This window comes from Canis lupus, chromosome X (assembly GCF_048164855.1).
Source record: "Canis lupus baileyi chromosome X, mCanLup2.hap1, whole genome shotgun sequence".
Taxonomy (NCBI): domain Eukaryota; kingdom Metazoa; phylum Chordata; class Mammalia; order Carnivora; family Canidae; genus Canis; species Canis lupus.
The window spans coordinates 42,036,365-42,058,916 of record NC_132876.1 but is presented as its reverse complement, the minus strand read 5'-3'; the positions used below and the strand labels follow the sequence as shown (position 1 = coordinate 42,058,916).

Sequence of the window (22,552 nt, the reverse complement as noted above, 5' to 3'; positions counted from 1 at the left end):
ATGTTTACTTTACCTGGCTCTCTGCCTACAAAAATTTTGTGTTTTAATCTTAGTACTTGTCGTGGCCATTTTTCCTCTAGATATCTTTCTCTCCATCCTTCAGAGTTGAAGTCAAGTTTTTTACCTTCTTTCTCTACAGATCTATTATGAACACTCCCAGGCTCAAGGGAACTCTCTTTCTCAATTTTGACAGCAATTATTGACTATACTACTGCTTTTTACTTGGTAAATCCTACTGAATCACAGACTAAAACCTGGATGCATCCTAAAGAGATTATATTGTCCATCTTTGTCATTTTACCAAAGAGAAAAAACTAAGACCTAGGGTATGTGAACGATTCAATTATAGTCTCCTAATGATTCAATTATTGAGGTAAACTCAGAATGTATTTCTTATATTTTAGCATTCATTCTATTACCATTGTCTCCTACATCATTATTTCATTGTATTTACTTAGGCATAGGGTTTTTTTTTAAAAGCCTTGATTTAAAAAAAAAAAAAACTAGAATGGAAGTTTCTTAAAGGTAGCACTCATGTCTACACATTTTTTAGTATGACTAATAGCCCTAATACTGTGCTTTGTGCTTATTGGGCACCTAATTAAAAGTGGCTGTTGGTAAAAAACAAGTTGCTTCATTATCCAAATGTCAAATTGGGACTCTTTCCTTGTGGGCATCACTGTTATAACTGTATGGAAAGTGGCATCTAGTGGTCAGTTTGTGTATTACAATGTCTTTAAACACCCTCTACCTTCCCTCAACCAGTGTCATTATCATTATGTAGGAGGACTAAATAGAATACAAATTAAATTTTAAAATTGAATTCAAACCATATATCATTTGTTTTAAGTAGCGACCTCTTTAAAGTATAGCTACATGTTAAGTAATAAAGAAGTGCAAAAAGACATTACTAATTTTAAAGAAAAATACTGTATAAAATTACTTCCAAAATGACATGCACACATATTTAAAGTTATGTTGTTTGTTTACAAATTATATTAGGAGTTGGAGGATTTTGTTGGATACTAAGAAACCAGAAATGTAATTATAAAGAAAATTCACATAGTGTCGTCTTTATATTAACCAAATCCTCTCTTTCTATTACTTTGCATTATTCTCAGGAACTTAATTTATATTTTAAAAAGAAAGATTTCTTAGTGAAAGATGAAAATGGAGAGTTATACCATCTTTTACTTGTAACACCAGAAAACGATGCTCATATATTTACATTTAAAGTATAAACATACATTCCAAAGTCAAATGTTATTTTTAGATAAACAACCATTTTGGAGCATCATTATCCTTTACTCCTCCATTAATACTTGTAACTGATTATTGATAATATATACAATCTGATTCAGTGAGTATGACCATTGACAATTCTTAACTTGTGAATCAGTATCCTCTAAAATTTGTAAATTTGTACTTTGAAGTCTAGAATTCATGTTTACGCAAAAACAATATTGCATCTCTTAAATTAACCTTTGTTCCTGACACAGTTTAATGTAGTTTTTCTGTATGGAGTTATCCCTACCATTAGAGAGCAAAAATGTACTGTCTTTGTATCTTCTACCTGCACCTAACATTAACAGTGGCTGGCACATAACTGGTGATCAGTAAGTATTTGTTGAATTAGTTTTATATGTTGGAAGGAGCTGAGTCTTATTCATCTGTAGCAGCTAACGAGTTTTCTGGCCTCTAACAATGCTCAATTCATGTTTGATGAGGGAGTCTGTATAAATCCATTTAACTTGTAATGTAGTTGCTGTATAATATTAAAACCAGTGTATTATCACGTATGTATGACAAATAATAGCTGCATAATAGACTTTCGATTAGAGACATCAGGAGCATTTTTTTGTTGGAACAACATATTGCAGTGTAAGAGGTTGACTCCCAACATCAAGCTACTTTGTTTGCTTTTATCAGGAAAAGGAATGCGAGCATGTGGCTGGCTTCTAGTTGCAGCTGAGTGGGTTAGGAGTTATGAGTAGAAGGATGAGGTCAATAGCTTGATAAGTATTGGGGAAAGTATTCTGGTAGTGGTTGGAGTACAGGAACACATGGACATTGCTGCTATAAACATTGGGGTGCAGGAGTCTCAGCTTTTCACTGCATCTGTATCTTTGAGGTAAATCCTCAGTAGTGCAACTGCTGGGTCTTAGGGTAGCTCTATTATTAACTCTTTGAGGAACCTCCACACAGTTTTCCAGAGTGGGAAAGTATTCTAGTAGTGGTTGGAGTACAGGAACACATGGAATGTTGGGAAGGAGGCTAAAGTACTTTTTAAGTCACAGTCTTCCAAGGCCAAGCATTGATACACATTATTTGGTATTTACATCACATAAAAGTTTCTCTTATTTAATGAGAAGCATTATACTATATTGCACATAAATGGTGAGCTATCTACATATGTTAAAATAATTACTTTTTGTTTTTCTAAGCATTTCAGCTTTATGCCAGAGTATGAGGTAGATCTGGATGGCAGAAGTCATCTATTGTCTTCTTCTCTTATGGGTTCTTATTTTATGTTATTATTTTATTTTATTTTATTTTATTTTATTTTATTTTATTTTAAAGATTTTAATTTTTTAGTAATCTCTACACCCAGCATGAGGCTCAGACTCACAACCTCAAAACCAGGAGTCGCATGCTCCCCTGACTGAGCCACCAAGGTGCCCCTCTTGTGGGATATTATTTGAGAGCAGGATATTTTTTTGGCTTCAAGATCTCAATTCTTAATATGAGTTAATTAACTTATTAGTAGTGGTTCCTTAGAATATCTAGGCTGTGGGAAAATTTGTGGCAAAACTGTTGGGAGTCATTATAGACTGAGCTACTAGTGATGAGAGAGTGGAAGCAAATTTTAAAAAGTTGGTAAAAGATAGTACTATGTATTTTATGCCTGTGATTGCTCATAAATGTCAAGATACAAGCAACTTCAGCCAGTAGACATCTTTGGTTAGTCCAAGGTCATTCCTAATATAGATTGAAAGATCATTTCTTGCATGTGATGTTAGGACAAAAAGAGGAGTTCCTAAGAGCTTGGACAAGTGGCAAATCATATTACTGGGAAGTTGTTTGAATTACTTTTTAATTTTTCATATCTTTTTAAAAAGATATTTTTTCACTTTAAAATTATAAAAATTACATCTGCTTATTGTAAGAAGATCAAATGGAAGTGTGTACCATAAAAGGTGAAAGCTTCCCCAGAGGTAACCATTGTTTGCCTTTTGGTATATATTCTTTCAGGTATTTTTGTGCTATTTGGTTTTTAAGTCTGGATTGTTTAGTTGAGAAGTAAGTCAGATTAGTTTTCAGGCTCAAAATATTATTATCATTATTAAATAATTTTCCTCCCTTTTATTCGTCCTTATAGGCTTGCTATGGGTGTTCTCCAGGATCAAAATGTGACTGTAGTGGTGTAAAAGGAGAAAAGGTAAGACTTTATTTATTTTTTTTTAAAGTAAGACTTTAGACAAGCTTTTGAAAATTTAGTAAAACTAGTAAAATAGTGTTTTAATATTTTTTTAAACAAAATAGAGCTTCTACCTCAGCGACTAAGTAAATAAAATGAATTCCAGCATACTGCTTATTTTAGATAGCTGTAAGGATTAGACTATATCTCAGGGATTAGCAAACATATTCTGTAAAAGACTATAGAATAAATATTTTAGGCTTTGTGGACCACATAAGGTTTGTGTCATACATTTTTCTCTCATTGTTTAAAATAGCTCTTTAAGAGTATAAAAAAATTTCTTGGCTCTTAGACTATACAAAACAGATTTCTTATTGCATTTGGTCTGAGAGCTATAGTCTGTCAACCTATGATCAATCTTGTTGAACTCACTGACTTAAGAGGCAAAAGAAGGGAAAAACACTTAAGAAGGAACCTAACATCAGGCTACTAATCTGTGTTGGGTAGCATGCTAAGCAATTTCATATATTTTTATCTAGTCCATGTAAGTTAATGTTTGGTGAATCCTTATTTTTATCTCACTTTTCCCATAGCAGAACCCCTATTGTATATATGTGATAATTACAAAGTAAGTATTGGTGAGGATTAAATAGCATAAACCGAGCCACTCTGAGTCAGTGACTGATAGTGAAATTAGAAGATTAAAAAGGGATACTGAATTGTGGCCTAAAGAAAATTATGCTAGGAAAAACAGGTTCATACTCTATTCTCCATTGTCTGAACTTTGTATGTATAGGGAAAGATTCATACCTCCCACCAGAAGGAACAGCTGGAAGGCTGCAATAACTGAATATAGATTTAACTGCTGTCCATTGAAGGGAAAACAAAGCTTTAAGTTTTAGTTCACTTGAGTTAACTATTTTTGAAAACAAAGTTCAATACTCTTTGATAAAGATAAAAGAATCTAGGATGACTATAATATACAATGTCTAATACGCTATTAGAACTTACTAGGCATAAAAAGTAACAGGTAAAAGTGATCCATAGTTAAGAAGACGACTCATGAATGCAAACTAACTCTGAAATAACAGAGATATAAGAATTTATACACAAAGATTTAAAGGAGATAGGATAAATATATATGTTGATTTAAAAGGAAATGTACTTCTATGAATGATTTAAAGGGAAATGTACTTCTATGAATGAAAAAATATAGAATCACAATAGAGCACTAGAAACTAAAACGAAGAAAATCTAGATTTATAAGAAAGAACATTTAACCACTTGGACTTTTAACAGCAGAATCATCACAATGTAAGAAAGGGTCAATGAATGTAAAGATGAATCAGAAGAAAGATCCAGTCTGAAGAAAGAAAAGAGAAAAAAAGGAAACAAAAAGATAGGGCCTCACTGAGGGGGTGGGGATATTCTCAAATGGTTTAATGCAAATGTAAATGGAGCTCCATTTACAGGAGAGAAGAAAACAGGAAAGAAAAATGAATGATAATTAACGGGACAGTAGTAATGACAAGAATTTCTCACACTTGATAAAAAGTATAAATTTACAGATATAAGAAACTCAGCACACCACAAGCAGAATAAAAATAAGACTATACCGAGGCACATCATAATGAATCCACTGAAAAACAGAGATTAAAATAAAATCTTGAAAGAAGCCAGAGAAAAAATACCTATTACATACAGGAGCTCAATGATATGAATGATGATGGGCTTCCAATCCAAGAGAATGGATATTATACAATACTGTAAACACATCATTAGAGAGTTGAAAACTCTGCAAACATAATCATTACATATAATGAAAATGTACATAAAAATAAAGACAATAAAAAAACCGCACTTTTTTGTATATTTTTTATTGGAGATTGACCTGCCAACATATAGTATAACACCCAGTGCTCATCCCGTCAAGTGTCCCCCTCAGTGCCCATCACCCAGTCACCCCATCTCTCCACCCACCTCCCCTTCCACTACCCTTGCTCATTTCCAAGAGTTAGGAGTCTCTCATGTTTCGACACCCTCTCTGATTTTTCCCACTATTTTTTCTCCTTTCCCCTATGATCCCTTTCTCTATTTTTTATATTCCTCATATGAGTGAAACCATATAATGATTGTCCTTTTCTGATTGACTTACTACACTCAGCATAATACCCTCCAGTTCCATCCACATCGAAGCAAATGGTGGCTATTCATCATTTCTAGTGGCTGAGTAATATTCCATTATATACATATACCACATCTTCTTTATCCATTCATCTTTCGATGGACACCAAGTGTTTCCATAGTTTGGCTATTCTGGACATTGCTGCTATAAACATTGGGGTGCAGGAGTCTCAGCTTTTCACTGCATCTGTATCTTTGAGGTAAATCCTCAGTAGTGCAACTGCTGGGTCTTAGGGTAGCTCTATTATTAACTCTTTGAGGAACCTCCACACAGTTTTCCAGAGTGGCTATACCAGTTCACATTCCCACCAACAGTGCAAGAGGGTTCCCCTTTCTCCACATCCTCTCCAACATTTGTTGTTTCCTGTCTTGTTAATTTTCAGCATTCTCACTGGTGTGAGGTGGTATCTCATTGTGGTTTTGATTTGTATTTCCCTGATGGCCAGTGATGCGGAGCATTTTCTCATGTGCTTGTTGGCCATGTGACAGCTGCTCATAATATATTTTTTAAATTGTTTGCATTTCCTTGGTATTGGTTGTGATCTCTCCTCTTTCATTCATGATTTTATTTGAGTCTGTTTTCTTTTTAATACGGCTGGCTAATGGTTTATCTATCTTATTATTTCTTTCGAAGAACAAACTCCTGGTTTTGTTAATCTGTTCTACAATTCTTCTGCTCTCTATTTCATTGAGTTCTGCTCAAATCTTTATTTTCTCTCTTATTCTGCTTGGTGTACGTTTTATTTGCTGTTCTTTCTCCATTTCCTTTAGGCAAGGTTAGCGTGTGTATTTGAGGAACGGAGCATTTTCCAATATTTTGAGGGATGCTTGTATTGTGATGCATTTCCCTCTTAGGACCGCTTTTGCTGTATCCCAAAGATTTTGAACTGTTGCATCTTCATTCTCATTAGTTTCCTTGGATCTTTTTAATTCTTCTCTAATTTCATGGTTGACCCATTCATCTTTTAGTAGGATGCTCTTTAACCTCCACGTGTTTGAGTTTCTTCCAAATTTCTTCTTGTGATTGAGTTCTAGTTTCAAAGCATTGTGGTCTGAAAATATGCAGGAGACAATCCCAATCTTTTGCTATTGGTTGAGACCTGATTTGTGACCCAGTATGTGGACTATTCTGGAGAAAGTTCCTTGTGCATTTGAATGTGTATTCAGCTGTCTTTGGATGTAAAATTCTGTATAAATATCTATGAAATCCATCTGGTCCAGTGTATCATTTAAAGCCCTTGTTTCTTTGGTGATTTTATGCTTAGAAGATCTCTCATTTGCAGAAAGTGCCAAGTTGAAGTCTCCTACTATTAGTGTATTATTATCTAGGTATGTCTTTACTTTGGTTATTAATTGATTGATATACTTCTCACCTCCCACATTAGAAGCATAAATATTCATGATTGTTAGGTCTTCTTGTTGTATAGACACTTTATGGATGATATAGTATCCCTCTTCATCTCTTACTATAGTCCTTGGGATAAACTTTAATTTATCTGATTCCAGGATTGCTACCCCAACTTTCTTTTGAGGACCATTGGAATGGTAAATGGTTCTCCAACCTTTCATTTTCAGGCTGGAGGTGTCCTTAGGTCTAAAATGAGTCTCGTTTAGACAGTAAATAGATGGGTCTTGCTTTTTTATCCAGTCTGAAACCGTGTTGATGGGATCATTTAGCAACACATTCAGAGTAACTATTGAAAGATATTAATTTAGTGTCATCGTGATACCTATTCAGTCCCTGTTTTGTTGATTATTTCTTTGGGGTTCCTCTTTCTTTTACAGGGTCCCCTTAATATTTCTTGCAGAGCTGGTTTGGTGGTCACATATTCTTTCAGTTTCTGCCTATCTTGGAAGCTCTTTATCTTTCCTTCTATTCTGAATGAGAGCCTTGATGCATAAAGTATTCTTGGCTGCATGTTCTTCTCATTTAGTACTCTGAATATATCCTGTCCACCCTTTCTGGCCTGCCAGGTCTCTGTGGAGAGGTCTCCTGTGAATCTAATATTTCTCCCCATATAAGTTAAGAATCTCTTGTCTCTTGCTGCTTTAAAGATTTTATCTTTGGAATTTGCAAGTTTCACTATTAAATGTCAAGGGTTTTATTGATTTTTTGGGGGGCAGCTCTCTATATCCTGGATCTGAATGCCTGTTTCACTCCCCAAATTAGGGAAGTATTCAGCTATGATTTTTCAAATATGCTTCCTGTCCCTCTGTCCCTCTTGGTGCTTTCTGGAACCCCAATTATATATAGATTCTCCCTTCTGAGGCTATTATTTATTTCCTTTAACCTTTCTTCATGGTCTTTTAATTGGTTTTCTCTTTTTTCCTCAGCTTCCTTCCTTGCCATCAACTTGTCTTCTATGTCGCTCACTCCTTCTTCCACTTCTTTATCCCTCGTCATTAGGACCTCCAGTTTGGATTGCATCTCACTTAATTGATTTTTAATTTTGGCCTGATCAGATCTAAATTCTGCAGTAATGAAATCTCTTGAATCCTTTATGCTTTTTCCAGAGCCACAAGTAGCTTTATAATTGTGCTTATGAATTGGCTTTCTGATATTGAATTGTAATCCATATTCTGTAACTCTGTGGCAGAGAGTACTGTTTCTGATTCTTTCTATTGTGGTGATTTCTTCCTTCTGGTCATTTTACTCAGTGCAGAGTGGCTGTATGAGTGGGCTGAGTCAAGAATATCAAGCACAACTTACAGAAATTTCACCCTAGATGATTCTGAGGGGTTCTAGAGGATGATCCTCTTGGTTCTGAGTGTACTAAGTTCTGTATGTTAGAAGGTGCTTGGTCCCAAATTTTTATAAAACAGTAATAGTTAGAAAGCCCCAACATTGGCCACCAAAACATAAACGAGATCAAAGAGGGGGGTAGAATGGGAATGAAGAGAGAATATAATCTCACAGAATGAACGAGCACAGTATACCACTTGGTTCTGGGTGCATGCTGGTCATGTTTTAGAAGGTATTAACTTCCACCATTGAAACGAACTAGGGGTGGTGGAAGGGGAGGAGGGCAGGGGGGGTGGGGGTGAATGGGTGACGGGCACTGAGGGGGGCACTTGACGGGATGAGCACTGGGTGTTATTCTGTATGTTGGTAAATTGAACACCAATAAAAAATAAATTTTTTATAAAAAAAATAAAAATAAAACTGGTTCAGGAGGGAAAAAAAAAATTCCGCCATTGTAGAACAAAATGAGGCAGAAAAAACACAAAACAAAACAAAACAAAACAAAACAAATCTCATATATCTCCCAATTAAATTGAGCATGTTGAAGGGAATCTAGAAGTGGAACATATATGTAAGACATGTAATTGTAGAAATATGAAAGTCAAAAAGGAAGAAACTTGCTAGAAGCGAAAACCCTTCTCTCTGTAGCATTCTGGTTGTTTTCTCTTTAAATCTCTGGTTGAATTCATAGGTGTTCAGGATGATTTCAAAGTTATCTAGGTAAGTTGGTGAGTCCAGGTGAGTTGAGGACCCCTAGTCTTCTGCCATCTTGCCCCGCCCTCAAAAACCAGACTTTTAATTACAGAGGAGAAACTGGTGTCTGCCAGAAGGGAGGATGGGGAGACAGGGAAGTGTTTAAATAATTGAAGGGGATTAAGATGTTCAAATTTCCAGTTATAAAATAAACAAATTGTAGAAATGAAAAGTACAGACTAGGGAATATAGTCAACAATAATGTGATAATGTATTGCTCACAGATGGTGACTTCACTTAGGGTAAACATTGAGTAGTGTATAGAATAGTTGAACCAGTATACTGTACACTTGAAACTACTATAACATTGTATGTCAATTATACTTCAAATTTTAAAAATTAAAATTTTTAATTAAAAATTAATTAAAAATTAAAAATTAAAAATTTAAAAATAAAGTCAAATTTATGACATTAATAAAATGAGATAATTCTTCATCAGCATATTTGCACTAAAAGAAATATAAAGAAATTTTTTGGGGATCCTTGGGTGGCTCAGCGGTTTAGCACCTGCCTTTCGCCCAGGGAGTGATCCTAGAGTCCCAGGATCGAGTCCCACATTGGGCTCCCTGCATGGAGCCTGCTTCTCCCTTTGGCTATGTCTCTGCCTTTCTCTCTCTCTGTGTGTGTCTCTCATGAATAAATAGATAAAATCTTGTAAAAAAATAGAAATTTCTTCAGGCTAAAGGAAATGTTACTAGGCAGAAATGTGAATTTCCAGGAAGGAATTAAAAGCACTAGAAATGGTATATATGTCAAAAAACTGATATATGTGGGTACATATAAAAGCTAGTATCTTTTTACCTCTCATTTAAAAGACATAAAACTTTAATTTTTTAGGAATCGTACTATTTTATTTTTTTTTTAAGTTTTAGTTCCAGTTAGTTAACATACAGTGTTATATTAGTTTGAAGTGTACAATATAATGATTCAGCAATTTCATACATCACCCATTGCTCATTATGACAATTGCACTCCTTAATCCCTATCACCCATTTCACCCATGCCCCACACACTCCTCCCCTCTGGTAACCATTAGTTTGTTACCTAATATAATGAGTCTGTATCTTGATGTCTCTCTCTTTCTTCCCTTGTTCATTTGTCTTGTTGCTTAAATTCCACATGTGAGTGAAATCATATGGTATTTGTCTTTTCCTGACTTATTTTGCTTAGCTTGATAGTCTCTAGCTTTATCTGTATCATCTGTATCATTGCAAATGGCAAGATTTCATTCATTTTTATGGCTGAATAATACTCTAATACACACACACACACACACACACACACACCAACCTCTTTATCCATTCATCAACCAATGGGCATGTGTGTTGCTTCCATATTTTGGCTGTTGTAAATTATGCTGCTATAAACATAGGAGTACATGTATCCCTTTGAATTGGTGCTTTTGTATTCTTTGGGTAAATACTCAGTAGTGTGGTTGCTAGGGTAGATTTAGGATAGTTCTATATTTAACTTTTTGAGGAATATCCATACTGTTTTCCAGAGTGGCTGTACCAGTTTGCATTCCCATGAACAGTCCAAGAGGGATCCATTTTTTTCCACATCTTTGCCAACACCTTTGTTTCTTGTGCTGTTGATTTTAACAATTCTGACAGGTGTGAGGTAATAGCTCATTGTAGTTTTGATTTGCATTTCTCTGATGGTAAGTAATTATGAACATCTTTTCATGTGTCTTTTGGCCATCTGGATGTTGTTGGAGAAATGTCTGTTCATGTCTTCTGCCCATTTTTTAAAGTATCAGCTAATTTTATTTATTTATTTTTCAACCCAACAGGTGTCCTCTTTAATGCCAATCATGCTTTTATTTTTTTAAAGATTTTATTTATTCACAGAAAGAGAGAGAGGCAGAGACACAGGCAGAGGGAGAAACAGGCTCCATGCAGTGAGCCTGACATGGGACTCGATCCTGGGTCTCCAACATCAGGCCCTGGGCTGAAGGCAGTGCTAAACTGCTGAGCCACCCAGGCTGCCCACCTATTCATTTCATCCTCCCATCTATGTCCCCTTCATCAACTCTCAGTTTGTTCTCTTAACTATACAGTCCTTTATGTTTTGCCTCTCTCTATGTTTTTATCTCATTTTATTTTTCCTTCCCTTCCCCTAGTCATCTGTTTTGTTTCTTAAATTCCACATGAGTGAAATCATTTGTCTTTCTCTGACTGACTTATTTCACTTAGAATAATACCCTCTAATCCCATCCCTGTTGGTGCAAGTGGCAAGATTTCATTCTTTTTGATGGCTGAGTAATATTCCATTATATGTATACATATGTATATGTGTATATATACTATGCATAATACATAAGTATATATAATATAATAATATAATCCATTCATCAGCTGGTGGACATTTAGGCCTTTTCCATAATCTGGCTATTATTTATAATGCTGCTATAAACATTGAGGTGCATGTGCCTCCTTTATTTATTATTATTATTATTATTATTATTATTATTTTGATTTTTAAAAGTTTATTTCAACATAACTATGCTTACAGAAGTACACTTATATTGTTTAATAGAATGCAATTTAAGTTTAACCTATCCTACACAATTTGGACCAAAAACTTGGTACATGGTTTAAGGTTTTTTTATAAAAAGGATTTGCAGTCTAGTTTATTTTTCATCTATTACAAATGTATATAAAAGATCGTCCCTTCAAATTCTGGTAAAGCAGGCAGCAAGAAACTTGAGAAGTTAACCTTTCATTTGTCTCGGAAAAATAACATGTATTCCACTGTAAAAGTTTATAAAATTGGTGCAAAAAAACATTGCTGTAATGTTTCAATGCCAGTTTACAAAGATCAATTACCTAATGGATGTTGGAAAGGGTGGGGAGAGCCTATGTACAAATTGAAAATGTAAAAGCTATCTGATTTAGTTAAAATTGCATGTAGATTGCAAGTCTACACAAACCAAGATTCAGATAATTTCGCAAATCTGAAATAACACTATCAGCTCAGTTTATCTGCTGAGGTCAATAAGGAAACTGCACACTAGCGGTTTTTCTGGTTTATGCAAAAAAGAAAATTTTCTTCCCCAGCTTTTCAGTCCAGAACTGATACTATACTACAAGCAAGGTATTCCTTCCATTGTCAACATTCATGGGGTGATATGTGATGAGGTCTACTTGGGTTTAAATTTATTTGCATTAGCACTTATATGCAAAATAGTCCCCAAAGTTAAAGACCACATGACTTTAGAAGTGACTCTAAAAGATAAAATGGCCCTACTTTGAAGGCTAGAACAAAACACCCAGCCATAGTTATAAGAAGCCTTATCAGAAAAATAGCCCCTTATGAATTGCACCTCAATAAAAAGCCCCCAAAGAAGCAGCTCTGAAAAGAGGAAAAAATACAACTTAAGATATCTTGAAGAGTAATGTGAATATAGATAGGTTCAAAAGATAAAAACAGATACATTTTCATAAGACTACCTAGGATTAGGCTTATAATGTATTCTAGTATTTCAAGTTCATCTCTAGTTACTAAACATCAATTTACAAATAACATATTCACTTTTTATTCCTTTAACAAAAGGAAAAATTCTAGTTTCAATTCTATCCAGTGGAGGGGAAACTGAGAAAACAAAGATTCAAACAGTTCCATGCAAATATCACATTTTTCAAATGGAAGAATTTGAGAGACGGGGCAAGATGACAGAAGAGTAGGATCCCCAAGTCACCTGTCCCCACCAACTTACCTAGGTAACTTTCAAAGCACCCTGAAAACCTAAGAATTCGGCCTGAGATTTAAAGAGAGAACAGATGGAATGCTACAGTGAGAAGAGTTCGTGCTTCTATCAAGGTGGGAAGATGGGAAAAAAAAAAGAAATAATAAAGCATCTAAGGGGGAGGGGCCCCCACGAGGAGCCAGGCTAATGCCGGTTGGCGAGTGCCCCCAGGACAAGAAAGCCCAGCCCTGGAGAAGCAGGAGCTTCACCAATCTTCCCAGACGGAAAGGCAGGATTCCAGGAGGGGCAGTGATGCCCCCAGGCTCCCAGGGGCACTAACAGAGGAACTACACCCCAGGGAAGAGCGTGCCACACACCGAGGGCAAAGCTCCCTAAAGGGCTGGAATTCATGCCAGGCAGGGCCTGGGAGCAGCTCAGGTGGCTGCTCAGGCAGCAGCACTGCGCGGAGGGGGATGCGTGGCCCTGGGAGCGGCAATTCCAGCAGTGCAGGCCCCAGAGCCCAGGGCGCTGGGGGACACAGACCAAGATCCGGCACTACCCCGGAGGCCAGGAGGACACAGGACAGCAAGGAAGCTCCTGCCACCGGGCGGCCCTGAGCTATGCAGATCAGCGCCCCCACCCCCCAAAGCATCCAGGCCCCTGCAGATTGGGAGCTGCGGTAGCTACTGCAGGAGCTGACTCCAGGGCTGGAGAGCTGGCCACCACCAGTGTTGTTCCTCCTGGTGTCACCTTGTGCCTGGGACTGAGCAGGGCCACCAGGGAGCAGGAGCCTCACAGGATAAACAGCTCCCACTGAGCCATAGACCTGGCAGGGGGTTGGGCAGCTCCCCCAGGTGCACACACCCGAGAATCAGCACAGCAGGCTGCTCCCCCAGAAGACCAGCTGGAAGGACAGGGGAAAAGCAAGTTATTGAACAAGCAGCACTGGAAAGTTCCAGGGGAAGTAGAGAGATTTACAGTATATAGAATCAGAGGATACCTCCCCTTGTTTTTTGTTTTCTGTTTGTTCCCACCCACCTTTTTTTCTCTCTCTTTTTCTCCTTTTTCCAGTACAACTTGTTTTTAGACCCTCTGCATTGAGCAAAATGACTAGAAGGAAAAACTCACCACAAAAGAAAGAATCAGAAACAGTACTCTCTGCCACAGAGTTACAAAATTTGGATTACAATTCAATGTCAGAAAGCCAACTCAGTAGCACAATTATAAAGCTACTGGTAGCTCTAGAAAAAAGCATAAAGGATTCAAGAGATTTCATGACTACAGAATTTATATCTAATCAGGCCAAAATTAAAAATCAATTAAATGAGATCCAATCCAAACTGGAGGTCCTAACGACGAGGGTTAACAAGGTAGAAGAACAAATGAGTGACATAGAAGACAAGTTGATGGCAAGGAAGGAAGCTGATGAAAAAAGAGAAAAACAATTAAAATATCATGAGGATAGATTAAGGGAAATAAAAGCCTCAGAAGGAAAAAATCTACATTTAATTGGGGTTTCAGAGGGCGCCAAAAGGTACAGAGGTTCAGAATATGTATTTGAACAAATCATAGCTGAGAACTCCCCTAATTTGGGGAGGGAAACAGGCATTCAGATTCAGGAGATAGAGAGATTCCCCCCCTAAAATTAATAAAAACCATTCAACACCTCGACATTTAATAGTGAAACTTGCAAATTCCAAAGATAGAAGATCCTTAAAGCAGCAAGAGATCCCTAACCTTTATGGGGAGAAGTATTAGGTTAACAGCAGACTTCTACACAGACCTGGCAGGCCAGAGAGGGCTGGCAGGATATATTCAGGGTCCTAAATGAGAAGAACCTGCAGCCAAGAATACTTTATCTAGCAAGGCTCTCATTCAGAATAGAAAGAGAGATAAAGAGCTTCCAAGATAGGCAGAAACTGAAAGAATATGTGACCACCAAACCGGCTCTGCAAGAAATATTAAAGGGGGACTCTGTTAAAGAAAGAAGAAGTCCAAGGAAACAATCCACAAAAACAGGGACTGAATAGATATCATGATGACACTAAATTCATATCTTTCAATAGTAACTCTGAACGTGAATGGGCTTAATGATCCCATCAAAGGCGCAGAGTTTCTACTGGATAAAAAAGCAAGTCCCTCCTATTTGCTCTCTATAAGAGACTCATTTTAGACAGAAGGACACCTCCAGCCTGAAAATAAAAGGTTGGAGAACCATTTACCATTCAAATAGTCCTCAAAGGAAAGCAGGGGCAGCAATCTTCATATCAAATAAATTAAAGTTTATCCCAAAGACTGTAGTCAGAGATGAAGAGGGACACTATATCATACTTAAAGAGTCTATCCAACAAGAGGACCTAACAATCATGACTATGCACTGAATGTGGTAGTTGCAAAGTATATCAACCAATTAAGAACCAAAGTTAAGATATACTTAGATAATAATACACTTATACTTGGAGACTTGAACACAGCGCTTTCTACAATCAATAGATCTTCTAAGCACAAATCTCCAAAGAAACAAGAGCTTTAAATGATACACTAGACCAGATGGATTTCACAGATATTTAGACGACTTTATATCCAGACACAACTGAATACACATACTTCTCAAGTGCACATGGAACTTTCTCCAGAATAGACCACATACTGGGTCACAAATCAGGTCTTAATCAATACCAAAAGATTGGGACCGTACCCTGCATATTTTCGGACCATAATGCTTTGAAACTAGAACTAAACCACAAGGAGAAGTTTAGAAAGATTTCAAATACATGGAGGTTAAGGACCATCCTGTTAAAAGATGAAAAGGTCAACCAGGAAATCAGAGAAGAATTCAAAAGATTCATGGAAACTAATGAGAATGAAGATACAACCATTCAAAAACTTTGGGATACAGCAAAAGCAATCCTGAGGGGAAAATATATCTCAAAACAAGTATGCATCCAAAAACTGGAAAGAACTCAAATGCAAAAGCTAACCTTGCACCTAAAGGAGCTGGAGAAGGAACAGCAAATTAAACCTTCACCATGCAGAAGAAGACAATTAATAAAGATTTCAGCAGAACTCAATGAAATAGAGGCCAGAAGAATTGTGGAACAGATTAACAAAACCAGGAGTTCGTACTTTGAAAGAATTAATAAGAAGGATAAACCATTAGCCAGCTTATTAAAAAGAAGATAGAAAAGACTCTAATTAATAAAATCATGAGTGAGAAAGGAGAGATCACTCCCAATACCAAGGAAATACAAACGATTTTGAAAACTTATTATGAGCAGCTATACGCTAATAAATTAGGCAATCTAAAAGAAATGGATGCATTTCTGGAAAACCACAAAATATGAAAACTGGAACAGGAAGAAATAGAAAACCTGAACAGGCCTATAACCAAGGAGGAAATTGAAACAGTCATCAAAAATCTCCCAAGACACAAAAGTCCAGGGCCAGATAGCTTCCCAGGTGAATTCTATCAAATGTTTAAAGGGAATTCTATCAAACGTTTAAAGAAGAATACATGCCTATTCTGCTAAACCTGTTCAGAATGATATAAAGAGATGGAGTACTTCGAAAATCATTCTATGAGGCCAGCATCACCTTAATTCCAAAACCAAAGACCCCACCAAAAAGGAGAATTATAGACCAATATCCCTGATGAACACAGATGAAAAATTCTCAACAAGATACTAGCCAATAGGATGCAACAGTATATTAAGAAAATTATTCACCATGACCAAGTGGGATTTATCCCCAGGATGCAAGGCTGGTTCAACGCTCCTAAAGCAATCAATGTGGTAGATCATATCAACAAGAGAAAAAAACAAGAACCATATGATCCTCTCAGTAGATACAGAGAAAGCATTTGACAAAATACAGCATCCATTCCTGATCAAAACTCTTCAGAGTATAAGGATAGAGGGAACATTCCTCAGCATCTTAAAAGCCATCTACGAAAAAAAAAAAACAAAAAAACAAAAAAAAGCCATCTACGAAGAGCCCACAGCAAATATCATTCTCAATGGGGAAACACTGGGAGCCTTTCCCCTAAGATCAGGAACAAGACAGGGATGTCCACTCTCACCACTGCTATTCAACATAGTACTAGAAGTTCTAGCCTTAGCAATCAGGCAACAAAAAGAAATAAAAGGCATTCAAATTGGAAAAGAAGAAGTCAAACTCTCCCTCTTCGCTGATGACATGATACTCTACATAGGAAACCCAAAAGACTCTACCCCAAGATTGCTAGAGTTCATACAGCAATTTGGCAATGTAGCAGGATACAAAATCAATGCCCAGAAATCAGTGGCATTTCTATACACTAACAACGAGAATGAAGAAAGAGAAATTAAGGAGCCAATCCCATTTACAATGGCACCCAAAAGCATAAGATACCTAGGAATAAACCTAACCAAAGAGGTAAAGGATCTATAACCTAAAAACTACAGAACACTTCTGAAAGACATTGAGGGAGACACAAAGAGATGGAAAAATATTCCATGCTCATGGATTGAAAGAATTAATATTGTGAAAATGTCAGTGTTACCCAGGGCAAAGTACGTGTTTAATGCAATCCGTATCAAAATACCATGGACGCTCCCTGCATGGAGCCTGCTTCTCTCTCTGCCTGTGTCTCTGCCTCTCTCTCTCTCTCTCTCTCTCTTACTATCATGAATAAATAAATAAAATCTTAAAAAAAAATACCATGGACGTTCTTCAGAGAGTTGGAACAAATCATGTTAAGATTTGTGTGGAATCAGAAAAGACCCAGAATAGCCAGGGGAATATTAAAAAAGAAAACCATAGCCGGGGGCATCACAATGCCAGATTTCAGGTTGTACTACAAAGCTGTGGCCATCAAGACAGTGTGGTACTGTCACAGAAACAGACACATAGATCAATGGAACAGAATAGAGAACCCAGAAGTGGACCCTGAACTTTATGGTCAACTAATATTCGATAAAGGAGGAAAGACTATCCACTGGAAAAAAGACAGTCTCTTCAATAAATGGTGCTGGGAAAATTGGACATCCACATGCAGAAGAATGAAATTAGACCACTCTCTTTCACCATACACAAAGATAAACTCAAATGGATGAAAGATCTTAATGTGAGACAAGATTCCATCAAAACCCTAGAGGAGAACACAGGCAACACCCTTTTTGAACTTTGCCACAGCAGTTTCTTGCAAGATACATCCATGAAGGCAAGAGAAACAAAATCAAAAATGAATTATTGGGACTTTATCAAGATAAAAAGCTTCTGCACAGCAAAAGAAACAGTCAACAAAACTAAAGACAACCTAGAGAATGGGAGAAGATATTTGCAAATGATGTATCAGAAAAAGGGCTAGTATCCAAGATCTATAAAGAACTTACTAAACTCAACAGCAAAGAAACAAACAATTGAATCATGAATTGGGTAAAAGACATGAACAGAAATTTCATAAAGGAAGACATAGACATGGCCAAGAAGCACATGAGAAAATGCTCCGCATCACTGGCCATCAGTGAAATACAAATCAAAACCACAATGAGATACCACCTCACACCAGTGAGAATGGTGAACATTACCAAGACAGGAAACAACAAATGTTGGAGAGGATGTGGAGAAAGGGGAACCCTCTTGCACTGTTGGTGGGAATGTGAACTGGTATAGCCACTCTGGAAATTGTGTGGAGGTTCCTTAAAGAGTTAAAAATAGAACTGCCCTACGACCCAGCAATTGCCCTGCTGGGGATTTACCTCAAAGGTACAGAGGCAGTGAAACGCCAGGACACCTGCACCCCGATGTTTATAGCAGCAATGTCCACAATAGCCAAACTGTGGAAACGGTGTCCATCAAAAGATGAATGGATAAAGATGTGGTATATGTGTACAATGGATTACTCATCCGTTAGAAACGACAAATACCCACCATTTGCTTTGACGTGGATGGACCTGGAGGGTATTATGCTTAGTGAAATAAGTCCATTGGAAAAAGACAAACATTATATGGTCTCATTCATTTGGGGAATATAAAAATTAGTGAAAGGGAATAAAGGGAAATGAGGGAAATTGAGTGAAAATATCAGTGAGGGTGACAAAACATGAGAGACACCTAACTCTGGGAAATGAACAAGGGTAGTGGAAAGGGAGGTTGGCAGGGGGTTGGGGTGACTGGGTGATGGGCACTGAGGGGGGGCACTTGATGGGATGAGCATTGGGTGTAATGCTAAATGTTGGCAAATTGAACTCCAATAAAAAAAGCAAATGGAAGAACTCCCAACTAAACCAGAACTTCATATTTCTAATCTATTTTTCATTGAAACAATTTTTAACAAGTACAAATACATGGCATTAAGGTTCAGAACCTAATATAGGCCTGACAATCAAGTCCTTGTTTTCTGGAAGAAAGGCCTCCAGTCCCACTCAATTTCCAGTAGCAGTGTTTTCACAGATCAATTTAATAATAAGGGTTTTTAATTTCTTTCATATTTTTGTTTTTTAGCATTCTAGTATTAAAAACTAGATAAGAAAATTAGTCCAATTCCCCAGATGTCTAATTTTTTTCTTTTGTATGATGAAAGAAACCACAAAATATCTTCCCCAAATTGATTCCCAATCTCCAGTCTGTACTTAACATTAGTCTTTTCATACGGAATGTAAAAGGTAACTTACATAAAATTTACTCATGAACATTAAAACTAGTTGTTAGATTTAACTAGCGTTATAATTTAAGTTTTAAAACATAAATATTTGCAGCTTGATCTTCTGTCGACATTGATGGTTGGAGCCATGAATTCACCTAGAATTCAACATCATTTATAATTCCCATTCATACACACAAAGCACACACCATTAACACACAACTTACTCATGTCTTGAGAGAATCTTCTCTTCTTTAATTCTTTGGCCTCCCAGTCAATCCCAAGTTCAAATGTCTTTTAACTCAAACTTCACTCTCAGATATTTAACAAGGTTTCCACCCACACTTCATCAATGCTTTTCCTATTATTTTCATGTTGCATGTCTAACTCTGAAGCATGCCTCAAAGAGATCACCAGATAAAAGAAAATAAATGAAACATTAAGTGGTTATTTAGAATAGATCATGGGACAATCAGAATTGTTCAGGATTCCCTACTGGGATCATACTTTGACACGTGCCTCCTTTAAATCAGCATTTTTGTATCCTTTTGGTAATTACCTAGTAGTGAAATTGCTGGGTCATAGGATAGTTCTATATGTAAGTTTTTGAGGAACCTCCATATTGTTTTCCAGAGTAGCTGCACCAGCTTGCATTCTCCCCAACATTGTAAGAGGGTTCTCCTTTCTCTGCATTCTTTCCAATATCTGTTTTTTCCTGAGTTGTTAATTTTAGCCATTCTGACAGATGTGAGGTGGTATCTTATTGTGGTCTTTTTTTAAATAAATTTATTTTTTATTGGAGTTCAATTTACCAACATACAGAATAACACCCAGTGCTCATCCCGTCAAGTGCCCCCCTCAGTACCCATCACCCATTCACCCCCACCGCCCACCCTCCTCCCCTTCCACCACCCCTACTTCGTTTCCCAGAGTTAGCAGTCTTTATGTTCTGTCTCCCTTTCTGATATTTCCCACACATTTCTTCTCCCTTCCCTTATATTCCCTTTCACTATTATTTATATTCCCCAAATGAATGAGAACATACACTGTCCTTCTCCAATTGACGTACTTCACTCAGCATAATACCCTCCAGTTCCATCCACGTTGAAGCAAATGGTGGGTATTTGTCATTTCTAATGGCTGAGTAATATTCCATTGTATACATAAACCACATCTTCTTTATCCATTCATCTTTTGATGGACACCGAGGCTCCTTCCACAGTTTGGCTATTGTGGACATTGCTGCTATAAACATCGGGGTGCAAGTGTCCCGGCATTTCATTGCATCTGAATCTTTGGGGTAAATCCCCAACAGTGCAATCGCTGGGTCGTAGGGCACATCTATTTTTAACTCTTTGAGCAACCTCCACACAGTTTTCCAGAGTGGCTGCACCAGTTCACATTCCTACCAACAGTGTAAGAGGGTTCCCCTTTCTCCACATCCTCTCCAACATTTGTGGTTTCCTGCCTTGTTAATTTTCCCCATTCTCACTGGTGTGAGGTGGTATCTCATTGTGGTTTTGATTTGTATTTCCCTGATGGCAAGTGATGCAGAGCATTTTCTCATGTGCATGTGGCCATGTCTATGTCTTCCTCTGTGAGATTTCTGTTCATGTCTTTTGCCCATTTCATGATTGGATTGTTTGTTTCTTTGGTGTAGAGTTTAAAAAGTTCTTTATAGATCTTGGAAACTAACCCTTTATCTGATATGTCATTTGCAAATATCTTCTCCCATTCTGTAGGTTGTCTTTTAGCTTTGTTGACTATATCCTTTGCTGTGCAAAAGCTTCTTATCTTGATGAAGTCCCAATAGTTCATTTTTGCTTTTGTTTCTTTTGCCTTCGTGGATGTATCTTGCAAGAAGTTACTGTGGCCGAGTTCAAAAAGGGTGTTGCCTGTGTTCTCCTCTAGGATTTTGATGGAATCTTGTCTCACATTTAGATCTTTCATCCATTTTGAGTTTATCTTTGTGTATAGTGAAAGAGAGTGGTCTAGTTTCATTCTTCTGCATGTGGATGTCCAATTTTCCCAGCACCATTTATTGAAGAGACTGTCTTTCTTCCAATGGATAGTCTTTCCTCCTTTATCGAATATTAGTTGACCATGAAGCTCAGGGTCAACTTCTCGGTTCTCTATTTCTGTTCCATTGATCTATGTGTCTGTTTTTGTGCCAGTACCACACTGTCTTGATGACCACAGCTTTGTAGTACAATCTGAAATCTGGCATTGTGATGCCCCCAGATATGGTTTTCTTTTTTAAAATTCCCCTGGCTATTTGGGGTCTTTTCTGATTCCACACAAATCTTAAAATAATTTGTTCTAACTCTCTGAAGAAAGTCCATGGTATTTTCATAGGGATTGTGTTAAACGTGTAAATTGCCCTGGGTAACATTGACATTTTCACAACATTAATTCTGCCAATCCATGAGCATGGAATATTTTTCCATCTCTTTGTGTCTTCCTCAATTTCTTTCAGAAGTGTTCTATAGTTTTGAGGGTATAGATCCTTTACCTCTTTGGTTAGGTTTATTCCTAGGTATCTTATGCTTTGGGGTGCAATTGTTAATGGGATTGACTCCTTAATTTCTCTTTCTTCAGTCTCATTGTTAGTGTATAGAAATGCCACTGATTTCTAGGCATTGATTTTGTATCCTGCCACGCTACCGAATTGCTGTATGAGTTCTAGCAATCTTGGGGTGGAGGCTTTTGGGTTTTCTATGTACAGTATCATGTCATCGGCGAAGAGGGAGAGTTTGACTTCTTATTTGCCAATTTGAATGCCTTTAATGTCTTTTTGTTGTCTGACTGCTGAGGCAAGGGCTTCCAGTACTATGTTGAACAGCAGTGGTGAGAGTGGACATCCCTGTCTTGTTCCTGATCTTAGGGGAAAGGCTCCCAGTGCTTCCCCATTGAGAATGATATTTGCTGTGGGCTTTTCGTAGATGACTTTTAAGATGTCGAGGAAAGTTCCCTCTATCCCTACACTCTGAAGAGTTTTGATCAGGAATGGATGCTGTATTTTGTCAAATGCTTTCTTTGTATCTAATGAGAGGATCATATGATTCTTGGTTTTTCTCTTACTGATATGATGAATCACATTGATTGTTTTACGAGTGTTGAACCAGCCTTGTGTCCCGGGGATAA

The 22,552-nt window shown here is 37.1% G+C and overlaps 1 protein-coding gene across 2 annotated transcripts in view; it reads left to right on the top strand.

Annotated features, from left to right (window-relative positions):
• The window catches only part of COL4A5 (collagen type IV alpha 5 chain), a 272,590-nt gene that overhangs the window by 105,105 nt on the left and 144,933 nt on the right, over nucleotides 1–22,552 (top strand). For both annotated transcript variants that reach the window (XM_072816545.1, XM_072816544.1), the window contains exon 2: nucleotides 3,380–3,439. In XM_072816545.1, the coding sequence (XP_072672646.1) occupies nucleotides 3,380–3,439 (60 nt within the window). The remainder of the gene's footprint in view (nucleotides 1–3,379; nucleotides 3,440–22,552) is intronic.